The sequence below is a fragment of the Gastrolobium bilobum genome, unplaced genomic scaffold (assembly GCF_033153095.1).
Source record: "Gastrolobium bilobum isolate Gb01-03AN ecotype WA unplaced genomic scaffold, APGP_CSIRO_Gbil_v1 utg27913, whole genome shotgun sequence".
Taxonomy (NCBI): Eukaryota; Viridiplantae; Streptophyta; class Magnoliopsida; order Fabales; family Fabaceae; genus Gastrolobium; species Gastrolobium bilobum.
In genome coordinates, this window is record NW_026895939.1 from 43,192 (window position 1) to 65,128 (window position 21,937).

Below are 21,937 nucleotides of genomic sequence, written 5' to 3' on the forward strand. Positions count from 1 at the left end.
TGACCTACTTTTTTAGAATTTCAAACGGTCCATAAAATCTAGGTCTGAGTTTCTGATTGACATGTTTGGCCAAAGACTTCAGTTTGTAAGGTTGGAGCTTCAAAAATACTCGGTCTCCCACATGAAATTCCACCTTACATAGATGTTTATCACCCTGAACTTTCATCCGTTTCTGAGAATGGCAAAGGTGTTGTTTTAAGTCGGATAGCAGTGCATCCCTAGTCTATAACAGCCTATTCATTGCATCCAACTTAGTACAACTTGCTTCAAATTGAATGAGTAAAAGGGGATCACGTCCATATAACGCCTTGAAAGGTGTCATCTGTGTGGAACGGTTGAAAGAGGTATTAAACCAAAATTCCGCCCAAGAGATCCACTTAACCCAACACTTGGGATGTTTCCCAACAAAACACCTCAAGTATGTTTCAAGTGTTCTTTTCACCACTTCCGTTTGACCCAACCATATGAGGATGGTACGCGGAAATGAATTTCAAAGATGTGCCAACCGAATGAAAAATTTCCCCCCAAAACTTGCTACAAATATTCCGTCTTGATCAGACACAATTGTTTTAGGAAACCCATGCAGCTTAATAATTTCCTTAACAAACACAGCAACCACGTCTGGTGCAATAAAAGGATTGGATAAGGTTACAAAATGAGCATATTTGGTGAGACGATCCACCACAACCAAGATAGTGTCCATGCCATGTGATTTCGGTAATCCGCCAATGAAATCCATTGAAATATCTTCCCACACCTATTTTGGAATAGACAGGGGCTGTAGCAGACCAGCCGGAGCTAATTGGCTATATTTCTATTGTTTGCAAGTGTTACAAGCCTTACCATAATTGGATACATCTCTTCTCATCCCTTTCCAAAAGAATAAAGCAGAAATCCTCTTAAAAGTCCGCAATTCACCCGAATGGCCCCTCACGAAGTACAATGGAACTCACGTAGAAATTGAGGAATATAGACAGAAGTTGATGGTAATGCTAAACAACCATTAAACCATAAATACCCCCTGGCTACTGTATAACTTGGATGAGACTGTCGTTTTTGCAGAACTTCGAGCATTAGTTGCTGCATGGCATGGTCAGTCTCTACCTCCTCTATTAATGAATGCAAATTAGGATTGGAAATCATAGATAACTCCTTAAATTCCATGACCCTGGATAGGGCATCTGCTACCTTGTTCTTTACCCATAATCTATATTGGAATTCGAAATCGAATCCAAGTAACTTCACCACCAATTTTTGCTGTTTTTCGGGCATAACCCACTGCTCCATAAGATACTTGAGACTTCTTTGATCCGTGCGAATAATGAACCTCTTTCCCAATAAATAATGTCTCCACTTTTGAACTGCAAACAAAATAGCTTTCAATTCTCTTTCATAAACGGATAAATGTTTTTCTTTTTCCGAAAATGCTTGACTGAGAAAAGCTATAGGAACGGCATCTTGCATTAACACTGCCTTAACGCCTAGGACCAGAGGCATCTGATTCAATAATAAATTGCTTATCAAAATCAGGCAATGCTAGCAGCGTATGCAGATTAATTAAAGCTTTCTTAAGATTTTCAAATGCCTTGTCTGCCTCTTTTCCCCAAATAAAACTGGCTTTTTTAAGCAGCTGTGTTAAAGGCCGTGCAATCAAGCCATATTCCTTAACAAATCTTCAGTAGTAACCAGTGATTCCAAGGAAACCCCTGACCCTTTTGACATTCTTTGGTTTCAGCCAAGATCTCATGGCCTCTAACTTGTTGGGATCCGCCTTCACACCTTCTTGGCTGATTATGTGCCCTAAGTACTCTAATTCATGTTGTTCGAAGCTGCATTTCTTTAAATTAGCAGTCAATCTGTGCTGCCTTAGTGCCTCCAATACCTTAGTTAGGTGTTGTACATGCATTGTGGTGTCCTTGCTATATACAAAGATATCATCAAAAAAGACCATGAAATTTTTTCTTAAAAAAGGTCTAAGTATCTCATTTATTAATGCCTGAAAAGTGGAGGGGACATTTATAAGCCCAAATGGCATCACGAGGTACTTGTAGTGACCCTCGTGAGCGCGGAATGCTGTCTTAGCAATATTCTACACCCTCATCCTAATTTAATTGTAACAAGACTTCAAATCTAGTTTAGAAAACATTGTTGCCCCATTCAACTCATCTAATAATTAATCAATGACAGACATAGGAAATTTATCAGTAATAGTTACTCGGTTTAATACTCGGTAGTCCATGCAAAATCTCCAGCTTCCATCTTTCTTCTTGACCAGTATCAACGGGCTTGAAAAAGGGTTGGTACTTGGCCTAACCATCCCCAAAATCAGCATCTCATTCACGAATTTCTTAATCTCCTCCTTATGGTGGTGAGGGTAGCGGTAAGGCCTTATGTTTGGAATAGCCGCTTCTACTATTAGATTGATCTGGTGGTCACAATCTCAAGTAGGTGGCAACTCTGTTGAAGGTTGGAAAATGTCGTGGTACTTTTGCAAAACCTGAGCTATTTCCTCTAACTTCCCTTTCTGCTTCCTTTCGTCTATCACCATCAATGGAAAAAGATAGAAGTCTTGTACTACCTCCGTATTACGAAACTTCAATGTTAGTCGATGGCAAACGCCCTTATTCTGAACTTGATGTCCATCGCCTACCTCCACCATATGCGATTTTGTAGCATCCACCATTAGCCCTAGCTCCTTCACAATCTGGTCATGCAAGAAGTTGTGTGACGCTCCTGAGTCAACAAGAACCACAACCTTTCTCCCTTTGATCTCCCCCCCAAACCTTCAACGATCTATTCGAAGTCACACCTACAATACGGTGAACACTCAGCCTCATCGTCAAGTCCTCGGGGCTCATAGCCATCACTGCTGCCTCGTCCTCTTTCGCGTCACATTCACCTCCCCCTTCGAGCAACATGGCATGCAGATGTGGGTTTCCATAGACGTGATCAGGAGATAAGGGTGCGTCACACTTAAAACATTGGTTCCTTCATCGGTGGTCTGCAATTTCCTCCATCGTCAGCCACCGGATCCTTGGTCTTCGATCACTACCACTAGCGTTATCAGGCATTCCCCTATTGTTCGATCATTGGCCTTCACTTGCCTCAACTGTTCCTTTCCTTAAGATGACATTAGGTTCATCGGGCCGGGTTTGAGGCCCATTACTTTTATTGCCAACATTATTGGACCCACACTAGAACCAGCCCAGTCCACTTCGCATTCCTGTGTTGGTGGTCAAGGCTGGTCTTGAATGAAAACTTCCCCCTAGTGCATTAGTAAATGACCCACTACGGCCCATATGGGTTGTCTTCTTCCCTAGTATGGTTTCTTTATCTTCGATACACAGAGCCAACGACATGATTGCCTCCATATCAGTCGTCGGTTGTAATCGAACTTCTGCACGAATTTCCTCCCTAAGACCGTTTAGGAATGCCGCTTTCATCACCTTATCGTCTGCTCCCCTTAAAGGCACTACTAACAATTTGAAATTCTCTCATTACTCAGAGATGGTACCGGATTGTCGAAGGCACATAAAAGCTTCATATGGGTTCCCTGAAGTGGTGTTGTGAAACCATTGCAGTAATGCTGCTCGCAGCTGCCCCCAATCGACGGTTGGATTTCGGGCTTCCCATCATTGGAACCAATTCAGAGCTTTTCCTTTCATATAAATTGATGTGGCCTGCATCTGCTCTTCCGGTGGAATTTGGTTGAGCCCGAAGTAACGTTCGGCCCAATATACCCATCCATACGGATTGTCTCTCGTAAAGTATGGTACCTCCAGATGCCTCATCCGATCTTCATCTCTTCCATTTCCTCCATTGTTCTCTCCTCTAATCTCACCATCCCCCTCTGGATTCCCATTTCCTCCCATGTTCCCTTCTCTCCCTCTATCATTCTCCCTGTTCATAAAAGCCAAGAACGTCTCACGAAGCTGACGCATTCCCTCCAACTGGGTCGTTCTCCTTTCCACCGAATCTACTTGTCCCTCCATTCTTGTATTTACCATTCAATGCTCCAAGGATCGAGAGCTTTGATACCAAATTGATGGAATCAGATTGCACACAACAAGTAAAATAGGAAAGCAACAACACTGATGGTATTAAAATGACCCAACAAACGAAAGACACTTTACAAAGGGAAATTGCAGAATGAAAATGACACTACTGATATGGCTAACATAGCCTGACTCTCATACTCACTCAAGAGGACTTCTCAGTCCCTCTCTACCTCCTCGTACCCAATGACAGACATTGACAATGAAACTTATCAAACCCCCCACTATATACGTTTATCCTTTTATATCTGCTTCCTATATTCTCTCTCCTATAACTACCAAATCATTCCATATCACGCATCCATCCCACATCACACATTCTGTTATGCTTATTCTTGTTCCTCCCCATTCTGTCCTTGGGCCTCTGATGTATGTTGTGGTTTATTTGGGTCCATCTCCTCTTCATTCATTGGGTCTGCCTCCCTAGTGTCTTTGTGACCCAATTCCTTAAGGTCACCCTTCTTCTTTCTTGTATAGGTCTTCTTGAGAGGGTCACGATCCGACTCTATGTATTCTTGCATCTCTTGAACATATTTGGTAAAAAGAACTTAGTGCTCTTATCTTCGAAGATCATATTTAGTTCCTTGGAGCACTCAAAGACTGTTTTCTCCTTCTTTTAAAGGATTTGAATGGTTGGTTGTGACCTAAATAGACTATGATACTGTCCTCTCAATTTGATTATTTGTACACTTTATAGTTGTTAAGAATTTATTATTCCCTAGCCTCAACATGCTTTTCATTGGGAGGTTCTTCAAAGAGATAATCTAGCTTGTCTGTGCTCTTCGTATAGCACTGTGTAAGGTACCAGAAACAAGGAGAGAAATATTGGAAACTAAAACACTGAATTCGCATTTCTGTAAACTGATTCTAGTAAGAAACAGGAAACAACACACAATGAAGGGAATTACAAAGTAAACAAAAATTACAGAGAAGAAACAAATGACTCAGTAGCATTCGAGAGGCTATTGTTTTTTCCCAAAATCTCATTTCCAATCCTACCAATTTTAAATTTACAATAATCTATATTTTCCTTTTAGTATTAACAGCAATCTTTGCCTTCCCCTATTGTTTTCATCGGTTTCAAAGCTATGCTCATTCTCCTTTTTACTCAGGCTGACAATAATCCAACACTCCCAACACCAGGAAAAAAGAATAGCCAAATTAGCTATTAAAATAATTAAAATAAAAATGTATTTAAACTTTGTTACGATCCAATTGCAAGGTATGAGACTTGGAGTCCCATATCGAAAACTTAAGGTTCTGGTGTAGGGTTTCTATGGACTTTGGGCTCTCCTACCTTACGAACTAGCTTTTGGGGTGAGATTCTCCCAAGGTTCGTATCAAATTCCTGAATCATTTGGTTCTTAACCAACTGTGTAGACATCGAAGAAGTCAATGATTGAGTTTAGTATGTTAGGAAGCAAGACTTGAATCATGTTTATTACTAGATGCAAATTTTGTATTTCGCTAGTCAAAAGATATGATACTATTTGATTGCTACATGGAAATGAAGAGGGCTTTTGAAGACAAGAGCACTATATTTCCTCTCATGAACCAGATCCAAAAAATACAAGAACAAAAGTCGTCTGAGTCTCAGATTTTTGAGTTTCAATAACCAAAGAGAAACTGAAAGTGAGGGTAAGTGAGAGAAAGTTTACTGTAGAAGATTTGAGCGAATGGGAATATTCTGGAAATGAATCTGCAACCGTGTTAAGAAAATATCTGAGTCTCTTACAAGGTACATATAGCCAGAGGCAGCTGTAACTATCTCTAACTAACTACCTATATTAACAGCTCTCAGTTTAGAGAACCAACAGAAACCCAAACTGAAAGCTGAAAGCGTGCTCTATAGAGAGCCTAATACAGACCAGCCACTTTAACACAAGTTCTGCAATGACGTTTTGGTAGATTTGGACATCGAATGTGAGGTTGATACTCAACTTCTAGGCTCTGTGCTAACCATATCCTTAAGTGACATGTATGCTCAACTTTTTTGGGTAAACTAGGACAACTGTGGCATTAACTCTCGAAGTTCTGAATTGTCAACCTTAGTTAGTACTACTTCTGGTATTTGGTTTACCTAATATATAGTTTTAGCTCAGCTTTGATTCATCTGTAGTCACTGTAGTATATGTTTATTGGTGATATTTGTGATGTGTTTCGTTGCTTTTTCAGTGTTTAGGGTTTTCATTATGCAGGTTAGTTGCATGGTAGTCACAAACTAGTGTTCATCTTTAAATTTGAATATGTATGACAGGTTTACAAACTGGTATGTTGGTTTGTTTTGAAAAAGTTGTCTTTATGTTGTTGTTTTCATTAATTTTATTTCTGACTCTTAGATAGCTGCAAGTGGTGATAAGATGGGCCTGCATCATTTTTTGCCCATAAGACCATTGGGTTGTGGAGATACTGGCAGGTAATATGTTTAAGTTGCTTTGGGAAACAAGATTGTATAGGTGGCATGCATCCTCTGGTTATCTTCTCAACTTAGAATTTGATGCACATCTTTACTTCTTTTAATACGTCGTTGCTGATCATCTTTTTGTTTTCATTCAATGTGTTTTTTTCCCCTTGAATATGCAAATCTTACATGTATGACATAAATTGTTTTGCTTTTGCTTTTATTTTTTTAGATAGCAAGGGGAAACATGTGAAGATAAGGTTTAAGAAACCACAATGCAAAAGAAAAACAAAGAGTAAAATCCCCATACCAATAGGAAACCATGAGCAAACGCATCCGAAGGAGAAAACAGAAGAAGAAACCACCACAACTGTCCCAAACCTTCCTGGGAAACTCCTTCCACAAAATGCCCACAATAAAAGGGGAAAATGTATTCAGAGATGAAATTCTATATTGTTATCTTTTTATTTAGATTACTAGGTACAAAATATATGCTAGGAAAACTTTCAAAAACTACATACCTTAAAATCAGTAAACTTGCAAGAAATAAGGAAGCTAAGAATCTGGAAAAAAATAGAGTGCAAATAATCATTAAAAAAATTCCTAAACTCGTAGAAATCGGGAAGCATGTCTGGAAAGAGTTGTCAGGACACTCTTCCTCAAACTCATGAGTAGATGTTAGTTATTCCTAGTTTGTCTTCCGGTGCTTTCAAAACTTGGCATAGGAAACCTTTTACTTAGAACATCTGCTGCTTCTTGTTTTGTAGGCACACATGTCATGTTTTATTCTTGTAACACCTCCAAATTTTTAACAATTTATAATAACGTAGAATTTCGAAAGCTGTAAATAACTGTGAAATTTAAATTAACCAAATATGGGAAATGTTACCTCCGCACTTGTACTATGGACAAGTGCAAGACTAAATTTATTACATTAAATAAAACCAAAGACTAAAGTTTAACTAAAGGATATATGTCTTATGCATTTATTAAATCTCATAAAATTTCTAAACTTTAGAACTAGCTAAAAATATCTGAGTCGTTATCCTTACTGCCCACAGCTAGCCCCATCCTTTGAACCTGTTTCACAGGAAATCTGCTTTTCCGAAGGATCACTGTAGCCAAACAACCACAAACACAAACAGTCAGCAAAGCTGGTAATCCCAATCCAATATACAAAAAAAAATGGGAAAAATGTTTGTTCTTTTAAATGACACAACTAATGTCATTTCATCTCACAAAGAGGTGGGACCCACATCTTTATATTTTTTTGTCCACTCTCTGTCCTCCTTTATCTATCTCTTCTCTCACTTAAAATGACACAACTTTACATCCTTTAAAATGATACACACTTTTCCCAAAAAAAATATAACTCATAATAATCAAATAAAGTAATATAACTCAAAAATTCCAATCAAGTATCAACTCGTTATTAATCATATTAATCTTTATTTAGTCCTCTTAGTGGGAAGAGAACAATGGTAGACTCGGAAAACCCTGTTGCCAGTCTACCCCGTGACCCGAGAAACCCTGTTGCCAGCCATGTATAATCTAAATTGGCTATATCAAAATATCAAATCCTAATGTGTACACGTCTTCCCAAAGTTGCTACTAGTATCCCGGGAAACCCTGTTGCCAGATACTACTTTGAGAAGAATGAAAAACATCATTGTCACATCATGTAATATCGAAGGCATAAAGCCCAGAGGTTGTGTTCATCACTTTCAGGAGGTACCATCCCAAAAGCTATCTTCCTACTATTATTTATTACAATCACACACAATCAATAAAATTCAATCTTGTCTCAATTCTTATAATTGGAAAATTTCTTCAAATAGTTTTCATAATTTCCACATCAATTTAATCAAGAGTACAATTTCCAAATTCAATTTTTCAAGAATATCATAATTTTCATATTCAACATCCACCAGAGTAAAACTCAAATCCTATCATCATATCATAATTCAAATATTCACATCTATTAGCGTAAAGCCAAAGTCCAATAATTAATCCAATTAATTTCTAGAGGTTAAAATAATTTAATTTAAATACCCTAAGTGTTACATATAATATATGAAAACATCCTAAAATATCGAAGGATTAAGATTACATTTCACAAATTTAATATAAAATTATCCTATGATAACCTAGAGGATTATGTATACCAAATGTCATCTAAAACTAATTTTAGATGCCCTAAGGATCAGAATTACCTGGTCTCTGTGTTTGATGACTTCTAGGAGGAAATACGATTAGAGAAGAGAAGCGCAGTCGGCAGCTAGAAAAATAATAACAAAATAAAAGTTTGAAATAAGAAGAAAGAGGCGAAGAAGAGAAGATGGAGAAATGTTGAGGGTTGAAAGTGATTTGGTTTGGTTGGGTTAAGCCTCTATTTATAGCTGAAGTTTTGTAACTGAGACATTAATTGCGGTAATATCAAAAGTCATCATACTTATTTCAATTGTTGAAACTGTAGGTAATATTAATGGTCATCATAATTACGTTAATTATCATTAATATATTGTAACAGTCACATTTAAATGACTTGAAAAGGATGAATGTATTGTATATTGTGTATAATGCTGTACAAGAGTCCTCTATTTAAAGAGGTTAAATGACCTAATGGGCTAAGCCCAAATAACCTTCTAGAATAATAAACTAATAATAATAAAACTAATATTATTTCTAACACTCCCCCTCAAGCTGGTGCGTATATATCATAAGCACCCAGCTTGTTACATATATGATCTATTCGGGGACCTCTAAGAGCCTTGGTGAAAACATCTGCAAGTTGATCACAGGAATTGACAAATGCTGTCTCGATCTCGCCTGACTGAATCTTCTCTCTAACAAAGTGACAGTCAATTTCTATATGTTTAGTCCTCTCATGAAAGACTGGGTTAGAGGATATGTGCAATGCGGCTTGATTGTCACAAATGAGTTTCATAGGCCGTTGTTCACAGAGATGTAATTCCTTAAGCAATTGCTTTAGCCAGATGAGCTCACAGGTCGCATTTCCCATGGCCCGATATTCTGCCTCTGCACTTGATCTGGCAACCACAGTTTGCTTCTTACTCTTCCAAGAGATCAAATTTCCTCCGAAGAGAACACAATACCCGGAGGTGGATCGTCTGTTTGAAGGAGAACCTGCCCAGTCAGCATCTAAATAGCTAGACACTTCTGCATTCCCCTTATTAGTGTATAATAAACCTCTTCCTGGTGCCTTTTTGATATATCGAAGAATCCTGATAACTGCATCCCAATGAGAGTCACAAGGAGAGTCAAGGAATTGACTTGCCACACTAACTGAAAAAGAGATGTCTGATCTTGTCACAGTAAGATAGTTCAACTTTCCAACTAGTCGGCGGGTAACGACCAGGGTCTGCCAATGGCTCCCCCTGTCCAGGCAATAACTTAATATTAGGATCCATAGTTGTATCAATGGGTTTACATCCCAACATACCAGTCTCATCTAAGATATCCAGTGCATACTTCCTCTGACAAATGGAAATGCCCTTCCTAGATTGTGCTACTTCGATTCCTAAGAAATATCAAAGTCTGCCAAGATCTTTGGTCTGAAACTGATTGAATAAGTACTTCTTTAACTGATCAATCCCAGCTTGATCGCTGCCAGTAATAATGATGTCATCAACATAGACCAGGAGATAGATGCACTGGCCAGAAGAGCTATGCCGATAGAAGACAGAATGATCCGCTTGACTTCGGGTTAAACCGAAGGATTGAACAGCAGAACTGAAGCGACTAAACCAGGCCCGAGGAGACTGCTTCAGGCCATATAAAGATTTACGAAGCTTGCATACCATGCCAGAACTCTCCCCCTGAGCAACAAAACCTGGTGGTTGCTCCATATATACTTTCTCTTGCAAGTCACTATGTAAGAATGCATTTTTGATATCAAGTTGTAGAAGTGGCCATTGATGAATGGCAGCAAGTGCAAGATATAGGCGAACAGATGCCATCTTGGCAACAGGAGAAAAAGTATCTCCATAGTCAAGACCAAATATCTGAGTGTATCCCTTGGCCACCAAACGAGCTTTGAGGCGATCAACAGTGCTATCAGGACCAATTTTGACAGTGAATACCCATCGACAACCGACAACTGACTTTCCAGGAGTAGCATGAACAAGATCCCATATGCCATTGGAGTGAAGTGCTTGCATTTCATCAATCATTGCTTGACGCCAACCCGGATGAGAGAGTGCTTCACCTGTGGTTTTAGGAATAAAAATAGACGAAATACTAGAAACAAAAGTAAAATGTGGTGAAGAAAGTCTATCATAACTCAAGAAACTATAAAGTGGATGAGGGTTACGAGTGGATCGAATACCTTTGCGAAGGGCAATGGGAGTAGTCTCTGATGGAGGATCCGGATGGGAAGAGTCGACAGCAGCAGGCTGTGAGTCAATAAGGGTCAAATCTGCTGGAGGCGCAGGCTGACAACGCTGATAGGTGAGAAAAGGACGGTCCTCAGGGATGGAGGCAAGGGGTTGCTCCCCCGGGATAGAGTCTCTTGCAACTGGTAAAGACAAATCAAGACAAGGAACATGAAGAACTTGATCAACTGTGTTATCTGAGATGGGATAGAATGAAAAGGTTGTTGATCAAGGAAAGTGACATTAGCCGAGACAATATAACGCTTGAGATCAGGAGAGTAGCAATGATACCCTTTTTGAAAACGAGTATATACAAAGCAGGTACATCCAAATACATGTGGAGGTAGAGGATAGGAAGGTTCTCCTGAAAATAAAACACTATGATGAAGTTCGTTATTGAGTACAGAAGAGGGCATGCGATTGATGAGAAAGCAAGAGGTGAGTATAGCATCTGCCCAAAAACGAAGTGGAACATTCATATATTAGTAGGGTACGAGCAGTTTCAACCAGATGTCGATTCTTATGTTCGGCCACTCCATTTTGTTGTGGAGTGTGTGAACAAGTGGTCTGGTGTAACGTCCCACGTTTCTCCAAAAAATTAGAAAACTCAAGAGACACATATTCTTTTGCATTATCACTGCGCAAAATTTGAATAGAAGCACCAAATTGAGTATTTATCTTAGCACAAATTTTTTGATAAATTGAAAATAATTCAGAATGTTTTTTCATTAAATAAACCCAAGTGCAACGTGACAAATCATCAATAAAGGTGACAAAATACTGAAAACCCAAAACAGACGTTGTTCGACTCGGACCCCAAATATCAGAATGAACAATAGAAAAATGAGCATTAGCTCTTTTATTGACCCTATTAGCAAAGGAGGAGCGAGTATGTTTTCCTTGCTGACAAGAATGACAGTTTAAAGACTTAAGATTGGATAAAAAATGGAACCATATGCTGAAGCTTGGAGAGGTTTGGATGACCCAGACGGCTGTGAATTAGCTCAGGAGACTCTGTGAGAGAACAGGCTACTGGAGAAAGTGGTGCAATCAGATAGTAGAGACCTCGTGACTCAACGCCTGCTCCAATTGTCTTCCCCGTACCCGAATCCTGCATAGAAAAGGATTGTTTAGAGAAGCTAATAGTACATGAAAGAGAATGAATCAACTGGCTAACAGAGATTAAATTAAAAGGAATGCCAAGTATATAATAAACAGAACTCAAAGTTAAAAGGGGAGTTGGATTGGCTTCCCTAATTCCACGAGCAGGAGCCTTAGTGCCATCAGCAAGAGTGACATGGGGTAGGTTATTAGAATAAGAAAGTGAAGTGAAGAGATCTGTATTACCACAAAGATGATGAGTAGCACCTGAGTCTATTATCCAGGGTCCAAGAGATGATTGATAAAAAAAAGCAACATGATTACCAGTGTCTTGAGTAGGATGCTGAGAAGAAACCTTCTTGAGAAGTGCCTCATAGTCGGCACTTGAAAGAGTTACTAATCCAGTAGAAGGTGGCGTAGCATCAGTTTGAGCAAAGTTGGCTGGCTTCAAATGAGGGTACTTCCTATAGCAGCGTTCTTCAAAATGCCCAAGATTCTGGCAATAATTGTAACGAGGCCTCTGTCCGCGGCCACGTCTATGACCGCGTCCACTGTTCCAAATGGAATCACTGGCCCGAGAAAAGAATGGAGATGTGGTAGTACCGGAGATGATGCCAGTCGTGTTTTTGGACGCATTATTTGAGCCCTCCATCACAAAATAAAAGGAGATGACCAGAAAATAGCAAAGAACTACAAGAAAGCAAGAAATCGCGCAAAAACGTTGCACAAAAATGTTAAAACAACGGGTTTTTCACTGATATCTTTCAAACGGATGGGACCCACAACGAACGGAGAGCAGATCTGAAAAGAGGGTGAGGAGGCGAGCAAGATGGTGGTGGTCCGGCCTAGAACGGTGGCCGGACGGTGGCTCATGCGCCGGAACAGTGGTTCGGCCGCCGGAGACTTCCACCGGCGCGTGGCGGCGCGTGGATGCTCCGATCAACACGCGGCTTGGACAGACAGGGTCGCCTCCCTGAGCCGCTCCTGATCGCGTGGTGGTTGGTCGGAAAAGTCGCCGGAAAAGCAGTCTGACAGCGGTGAACAGTGGCGGACGGTGGTTTTGTGGCTGCTTCCGGCGATGAACGGAGGCTGACGATGTTTTTCCTTATGATACGAGGTTGAGGACAAAAAAAAAAATTTGTGACTAAATAAAGGTTAGGTGTGAAAGGATGGTTGCCGGTATGATGCACGGCACGATATGCCGAAGCAGGATTCCTGGAACACAAGCTCTGATACCAACTTGAAAAGGATGAATGTATTGTATATTCTGTATAATGCTGTACAAGAGTCCTCTATTTAAAGAGGTTAAATGACCTAATGGGCTAAGCCCAAATAACCTTCTAGAATAATAAACTAATAATAACAAAACTATTATTATTTCTAACAAAATGAAAATAACTGTTCATATTACCAATTAAATGATAACCAATACTACTAACATTCAGTGTCAACCAAATATATCAATGTTTATAACATCACTTTAAGCTAAACCCAACATGTCTGGCATGATATAATTATACAAAAAAGGGTACACACTATTATTATTATTGTTACTGTTATTAATATTATTTCTCTTAGGTTATCACAATTCCATCTTTTTTTTTCCTTGATAAATTGCCGATCTATCTCAACATGCTTAGTGCAGTCATGATGAATCGAAATATTGCTTACACAAATGGCTACTTTGTTGTCCCAAACCTTTTTACAATAACCTGAAATTTATCTTCTATCTTCATTGAACCTGCCCAATCTGTATTAGTAAAATCCTCCACGTTTCTTAGTTCATTTTTCTCAAACAATATGCCTTTTCCTAGTGTAGATTTCAGATATGGTAAAACCCAAGAGATTCAAGTTAGATTTCTGATCTGGTCTTGTATGGACAATTATAAAAGCCTCATACTAGTCAGTTGATATCTTCCCCTGTCTTATGAAACTCCATCTGCAATCTTTTTAAAACACATATTTCAGTCCATAGGTGTTTTAGCTGGTTTACAGCAAGCGTCCCTTTTTCTTTCAACAACTCTAAAGTGTACCTTTTTTGGGAAAATTGTAATATTATTTTCTCTTCTTGCTACATCCATTCCGTAGAAGTATCTGAGTTCTTAAAGTTCTTTAATTTCAAATCCACTCCCTTGAACTTTCTTCCGTTTCTATTTCTTCTATATCATCTCTGGTTTATTTAATATCATCCATATATACAATCAGATTTTTTTTCCATCATCTGATTGTTTGAAGAATAGAATGTGATTAGACTTATAGGCTTGAAAAGTGGTGAGTGGGTTAGGTAGTTAGGTAGAGAATTGTTCTAGAATATTCTTAGAGAATAGGATAAAAGGAGGGGGAGTGTCTAGAGTGAGGTAGGCATGAATTAAGTGACTATTTGGGGGAATTGGGGATCACTTGGAACTTAGGTGTGTTGGTTCTAAGGGTGAGCTTTTGGTTTTATTTTTCTGCAATTAGTGTTGTAAGGAGCTTGTCTCCATTATTTTACTTTAATATAATTTTCTGGTTCCATGACTATTTGAAGGTATTAGGGATCTCTAGGAACCTAGGTGTGTTGGTTCAAAGGGTGAGCTTTTGGGTTTATTTTTCTGCAATAGTGTTGTAAGAAGCTTGTCTCCATTAGAACAAACACACCAGTTCTAATGGATATTGGGATCCATGAGTGTATCAACTGATTTACACCATAACATACTAGTCTCTTTTAAGATATCTAAGGCATATTTCCTTTAACAAATAGAAATGGCCTGTCTAGACTGTGTCACCTCAATCCCTAAGAAGTAACGAAGGTTACTAAGATCCTTTGTTTGAAATTGACTGAACAAATATTGTTTTAATTGGTCAATCCCAGCTTTATCACTTCTAGTGAGAATGATGTCATCGACATAGACTTACAGATAGATGCACTTATCAGAAGATGTGCACCTATAAAACACAGAATAATCAACCTTACTATGGATTAAGCAAGCCAAAAGCTTGAACGACATAGCTGAAACGGCTGGACCACACCCGAGGAGACTGTTAAGGCCATATAAGGACTTACGAAGTCTACACACTATTTCAGACTCCCCCTGAGCAACAAAGCCAGGTGGTTGCTCCATGTAAACCTTTTCCTGTAAATCACCATGAAAAAAAGCAATTTTTAAGTCTAGTTTAAGGAGTGGCCAGTGACGAACAACAGCGAAGACAAGAAACATGCTCACAGATGCCATCTTAGCGACAGGAGAGAATGTGTCACTATAGTCAATGCCAAAAATATGAGTAAAGCCCTTGGCGACTAAGCACGCCTTGAGACGGTCAACATGGCCATCAGATCCAACCTAGACAGTAAAGATCCATCGACAACCAACAATAGACTTCCCCAAAGGAGCAGGAACAAGATCCCAAGTGCCATTGGGATGAAGAGCGATAATCTTATCAAGCATAGCTTGGCGCCACCCTGGATGGGAAAGTGCTTCGCATGTGGTTTTAAGATAAAAACAGAAAAAAGACTAGAAACAAAGGTGAAATGAGGAATAGAAAGACGGTCATAGCTCAAAAAGGTACAAAAAGGATAAGGGTTACGACTAGTACGTATATTTTTTCTTTGGGCAATGGGAAGAGCCTCTAGTGAAGGATCCGGAGGGGAAGAGTTGACAGGAGAAGGCGATGAGTCAACCAGGGTCAAGTCCACAGGAGGCACAGTCTGACGACGTTGATAGGTGAGGAAGGGCGGTCCTCAGGGATGGAAACAAGAGGTCGCTCCTTTAGGATTGAGTCACCTGTAGCTAGTAAAGAAAAATCAAGAAAAAGAATAGGAAAAACCTAATCAACTTGTGACAATTGAGATGAGATAGAATGAAAGGGTTGTTGATCAAGAAAAGTGACATCAGTGGAAACAATATAACGCTTAAGATTAGGAGAATAACAACTATAATCCTTTTGAAGGCGATAATAACTAAAAAAAATACACTTAAAGCCAAGAAATTAGAAAAGTAAAAAGAAAAATATTTCTTAGCATTATCACAACGTAAAATACGAATAGAGGCACCAAATTGAGAATAACTCAGCAGAAAACCTTTTATAAATGGAGAATAACTCAGAACGATTTTTAATTAAATAATCATCAATAAACGTAACAAAATACCAAAAGCTTAAAACAGACAAAGTACGAATATGACCCCAAATATCTAAATGAATAAGAGAGAAAAGAGCATAAGCTCTTTTATTGACTCGACTGACAAAGAAGGAGCGTGTGTGCTTCCCTTGCTGACACGATAGACAATATAAAGACTGAAGACTAGATAAAAGAGGAACAATCTTCTGCAATTTTGAAAGATTTGGATGACCAAGGTGATTGTGGATAAGTTGTGGAGATTCTGTGAGAGAGCATGCCACTGAAGGACCAGGCACAATCAGATAGTAAAGACCTCGTGACTCATGGCCCATTCCAATCGTCTTCTCCGTACCGGATCCTACACAGAAACAGAATGGTTAAAGAAGGTAATAATGCAAGTAAGGGAGTGGACCAATTTACTAACAGAAATTAAGTTATAAGGGATGCCAGAAATGTACTAGACAGATGTCAAGGTCAAATACGAGGTTGGACGAGCTTGTCCAATCCCACGAACAGGGGCTTTGTGCCATCAGCTAGGGCAAATGAAGGTAAATGATCGGAATAAGTAAGAGATATAAAGAGTTCCTTATTACCACTGAGGTGATCGGTAGCACCTGAGTCAAATATCCAAGGACCAAGTGATGTAGAATGAGAAACACAAGCAACAAGATTACCAGTTTCTGGAGCAGAAGGCTGAAACTAAGGAGAAGCCTTCCTGAGAAGAGTCTGGAGTGTTGCATAGTCTGTAGGAGAGAGAGAGACTGAACTAGATAAAGCAGTATCTGACTAAGCTATATATGCAGCATGAGAGGGTCGCAAGTGAGGATACTTCGTGTAACAATGCTCCTCATATTTCGTGTGAACAGGAGATGATTCTGCCCTTATGAAGGAAATAAAACATGCACAACAAAGAAAATAGAATGTAACTGATAGCCAAACAAGAAGAAACACGCGCCAAAAAAGAGACCCACGAAGAACCAAGAGCAGATCCGGAAAGAGGAGACAAAACCGAGCAGTTCTGTCCTGAAACGACCGAAAAAGGACGTTGGGAAAGTATTTCCGGTGACGTGAACAGTAACTCTGTCTGTGAATAGTGCTTCTGACAATTGCAAGCCGGAGGGACGCACGACAAGGAAGGAGAGAACACCTAAGCAGTGGACTTAGGGTTTTAGTAGAAGCGAAAGTTTGCTGAACAAAGAGCTTTGATACCAACTTAAGATGGAATGATTGTGTGTCTAATACGAGCACACAGGGAATATATATATATATATATATATATATATATATATATATATATATTAACAAGTACATAAACTAATCTATCTTATACAAAATGTGGGACTATTCTATTATATACATTGTACTACTTTAACATACTATTCTAATAGGAATCATGATGATATTCAACATTGTCTGCATGACCAGACATTGTTTGAATTGGACCTGCCAACGTTGAGCATTTTGCCAAATGCTGAAACATGTCTATATCTCTCACTATACCCTCTGAATCTGCAACTGAATGTGTGATGCAGCACCTGGCATGGCTGTGTTCTAGAGTCGTATTGATTTTCACCTACTTCTTAACAACCCAACCTTTCTTAATATTGGGTTTACTATAGTGGATGGATCCATATCTTTCAAACACAGTTTGTTTGCCATCTAATATTTTAAAAACTGGAACAGATTGATCATTATCTGATGATTAATTAGGCTAACAATCCCTATGGTTATGATAGTTATCAGGCAAAATGTTCTTCTGATTAGGATGCACTGGCATGAAAACCCTGATTGTGATAATCAGGCAATAAATTCTATGATCATGCTGATGATCACATTTCAAATTTGGAACAGATTGGAAAGCCCTATGTTTACTCCATTCAAGCATTAGATCCACATAAATATGATGGTCAACTTGTTTCGAATTGTCAATAACATTCACATTTTGATTTTCCTGAAAATCTTGCTTGAATTATGAGTGTTTCTGAAATTGGATTCTGATTCTGCGTATAACAATGCTATTTGGTGCAAAAGCTTTTGTACAAAAGTTGTTATGAATGCCTCATAACCAATCATGGTTGGAAAAATATAAAGTAAGGTTTTGAAAAGTAAATGGTTAACTGATTAAAAGCAACAAACTTTTTTCACTTTGCTTTTCATCTGTCATTTCACTAAAACACATTTGTACCATTAAACACTTTGATGAGTTTCTGTTTGTGGGCTTATACTTTAAAATTCACTTTCCTAGAATCAAAGTTGTTCTGCTTTTTAATCGAAGTGTCATTCTGTTTTGTGCTACAGTGTTCATTTGGTGGAACTCCAAGGTACCGGCGAACTATATGCAATGAAGGCAATGGAAAAATCTGTAATGTTAAATCGTAATAAGGTCTGGATATGTAAGAAAGTTACTAGTTTTTTTAAAGGTTTTCTGCACTCTTCCCTTCAATTGTTGAAAATAAGCTAATTGATCTATTTTCTGGAAATACAACGTGCTATTCCTTTCTTTTAATGTTTTTTTCTCTAAGCTATTCTTTTACTTGGGCTTGAGAGAACTAGTGTTTTCTCACTCATTATATTTAGATGGAATATATTTGCTATTACAGGTTCACCGAGCATGCATTGAAAGAGAGATTATATCATTACTGGATCATCCTTTTCTTCCAACACTATATACCTCATTTCAGGTAAATATAACAAATCTATTAAGATCAATACAGGACTGGACTGTGAAGTTCTAGCTAGATATTGTTCTACCAGACAAACTAGAATCCATTAAGCAGTAACTCTGGCTTTGGAGTCCACTAGAAATGAGGAAGAACCTCTGGAACAATTCATAATTAATGAAAGTTCTGTATGATTGTATCATCTTTTTATTTTTACCAGGCCTTATAGTTATAGCAAATCTTGATTGACAAGTAAAAACCTTTCTAGAATAGTCTACCCTATATAGTATCTTATTAGGACTCTATTTCTTCCAATGTTATTCTCAAAGCTACTTGGCTTAACTAAATAAAATTCCTAAAAATACTACCTACAAAATTACTACATAATATGTTAAACAGTATCACCCAAATTCATTTAGTGTACAAAAAGTAAAATGCATAGTGATGATGTACAATACACCCAAATTATGAGTCTTTAGTTACTCTATTTTCCATAATCTTCTTTTTATACTGGTATGTTCTTCCTTCTTCTTTTTTAATGCTGTCTTATTGAGGGAGAGTTGTTAGCCCACTTTTTCTTTTTCCTTTTTTTAGTGTTTGTTCCAAGCTTCTAGGTAGGGGAGGGAGAAAGGCTTAGAGGAACTGAACCTCTCGTGTCAATGTTATACCCAAATCTTAACAACTCGAGCTGGTACCAATTCAGTTGTCTTTTAGCCGTCTGTTCTGATATTTCCTTTGTCTTAACAGACTTCTACACATGTGTGTTTGATTACTGACTTTTGCTCCGGCGGAGAGATGTTTGCATTGCTTGACAAGCAACCCATGAAGATTTTCAAAGAAGAATCAGCAAGGTATTTTTGGTTTCCCATTAAGTATCTAACAGAACTTCACGGACCAGAATGATCAGTACATTTATTTCTCCTAAAACTTTATTTGTACTGAGAAATAAAGACCAGTAGAAGAATGATAGGCGCAGCCCAATATCATATTATTGAAAAAAGGTTTCTTCTGTATATTGATATTGAATAAATTACATGAGTGTGTATTTATACAAGGAAGAATTGCTAAGAATGACTCAGTGATGACTAATCAATCCTAATCACAATCAATTCTAATCAATCACAATCAATCATAATCAATCCTAATTAATAGGAAATAAAAACAGAAATATATTTGAATTCTGATTTTCTACACTCCCCCTCAAGTTGGGAGGTAAATGTTGATCATTCCCAACTTGCCAATCAAGTCTTCGAATGCTGGACGGTGTAGGCCCTTGGTAAAGATATCTGCAGTTTGCTCTTTGGTTGGAACATATATCATACGCACACTTCCATCATCTAATTTTTCTTTGATGAAGTGACGATCAACTTCCACGTGCTTTGTTCGATCATGATGCACAGGATTTTGAGCAATGCTAACAGCTGCCTTGTTGTCACAATATAGTTTTATTGGTAGGGAATATGAAATCTTCAATTCTTGAAGAAGTCTTCTCAACCAGATTCCTTCACAAACTCCATGAGCTAAAGCTCGAAATTCTGCCTCAGCACTACTTCTCGCAACCACTGTTTGCTTTTTGCTTCTCCAAGTAACAAGATTTCCCCACACATAGGTGCAATAGCCTGAGGTAGATCTCCTGTCTACTGATGAGCCTGCCCAATCTACATCAATGTAAATTTCAATTGTCCTTTTATACCCCTTTTTAAAGAATAATCCTCTTCCTGGAGTGTTCTTGAGGTATCTAAGCACCCTATAGACTGCACTAAGATGCTTCTCCTTGGGTGAGTGCATGAATTGACTAATCATACTCACTGCAAAGGCAATGTCAGGACGCGTATGAGATAAGTAAATTAGTTTACCAACCAAATCGCTGATATTGTTCTTTATCCACCTCATTCCCATCTTCAATACCTAACTTGGTATTAGGTTCCACAGGTGTCTCAACAGGTTTACACCCTAACATTCCTGTTTCCAACAAAAGATCTAGAACATATTTCTTTTGTGTGAGAGTGATGCTTGTTTTTCTCCTAGCAACTTCCATACCAAGGAAATATTTGAGAGTCCCAAGGTCTTTGAGTTCAAATTGAGCTGCTAGAAATTTCTTCAAGGTGTTCAATTCCTCAATATCATCACCTGTAAGAATTATATCATCTACATATACAATAAGAATAGCAATTTTACCATCCTTAGAGTGTTTGTGGAAGAGAGTATGATCAGTTTGTGCTTGAATGAAGCCTCTTCTTTTAACTGTTTGTGTGAATTTGTCGAACCATTCTCTGGGAGACTGTTTCAATCCATATAGAGACTTTTTTAGTTTACACACTGATCGATTTCTCTTTTCAAAACCAGGCGGAGGATCCATATAGACTTCTTCATGTAAGTCACCATTTAGGAATGCATTCTTCACATCTAACTGTTGCAGAGGCCATTCTAGGTTGGCAGCAAGAGATAAGAGAACTCGGATGGTATTGACTTTAGCAACCGGAGCAAAAGTCTCATGATAATCTATCCCATGAGTCTGAGTGAAACCCTTTGCAACCAATCTTGCCTTGTATCTGTTGATGCTATTATTTGCATTGAATTTTATTGTAAACACTCATTTGCATCCTACTGCCTGTTTTCCCTTGGGTAGGGTCACTATCTCCCAAGTTCCATTTCTTTCTAAAGCATTCATTTCTTCAAAGACAGCATCCCTCCATTTTTTATCATCGAGAGCCTCATGTATATTTCTCGGTATCTTTGTACTATCCAACATAGTATTGAAAGCACGGAACCCTGGGGACAACTTTCCATATGAAATATGATTAGAAATAGGATGAGTAGTACAAGATCGAGTACCTTTTCTGAGAGCAATGGGCAAGTGTAGATCATTTTCACCTTGACACTCAAGTGTTGGGGTGCTGGAACTAGAACATGGTTCAGAATCCTGGCAGTGTAGAGGCTCTGGGTTATTCACACTTTAAGGAGGCTTTCGCCTGCTATAAACTTGTCCCCATTTTGAGAAGGCTTCTGATGGTGAGGATTCTGTAGCTCCCCCTGTTTCCAAAAGTAGAGGTAATATTGTGGCATCAGTAGGTTCCCATGACTGATCTTCATCTACTCCTATAGACTCCCCCTGAAGAGAAGTCAAGGGGAAGAAAGGGTCATTCTCAGAAAAGGTGACATCCATATAGACAAAGACCTTATGAAGAGAGGGTGAATAACACTTATAGCCACGTTGAGTAGGAGAATAA

At 38.6% G+C, this 21,937-nt stretch overlaps 1 protein-coding gene across 6 annotated transcripts in view; it reads left to right on the forward strand.

The window, feature by feature from the left end:
• Positions 1–21,937, forward strand: part of LOC133296887 (phototropin-2) — a 56,497-nt gene that overhangs the window by 15,625 nt on the left and 18,935 nt on the right. For all 6 annotated transcript variants that reach the window (XR_009749569.1, XM_061495932.1, XM_061495934.1 and 3 more), the window contains 4 exons: positions 6,395–6,471; positions 18,346–18,430; positions 18,648–18,728; positions 19,455–19,558. Coding sequence is in view for 5 of the 6 variants with exons in the window: in XM_061495932.1 (XP_061351916.1) it covers positions 6,395–6,471; positions 18,346–18,430; positions 18,648–18,728; positions 19,455–19,558 (347 nt within the window). In the remaining variant the exon portion in view is untranslated. The remainder of the gene's footprint in view (positions 1–6,394; positions 6,472–18,345; positions 18,431–18,647; positions 18,729–19,454; positions 19,559–21,937) is intronic.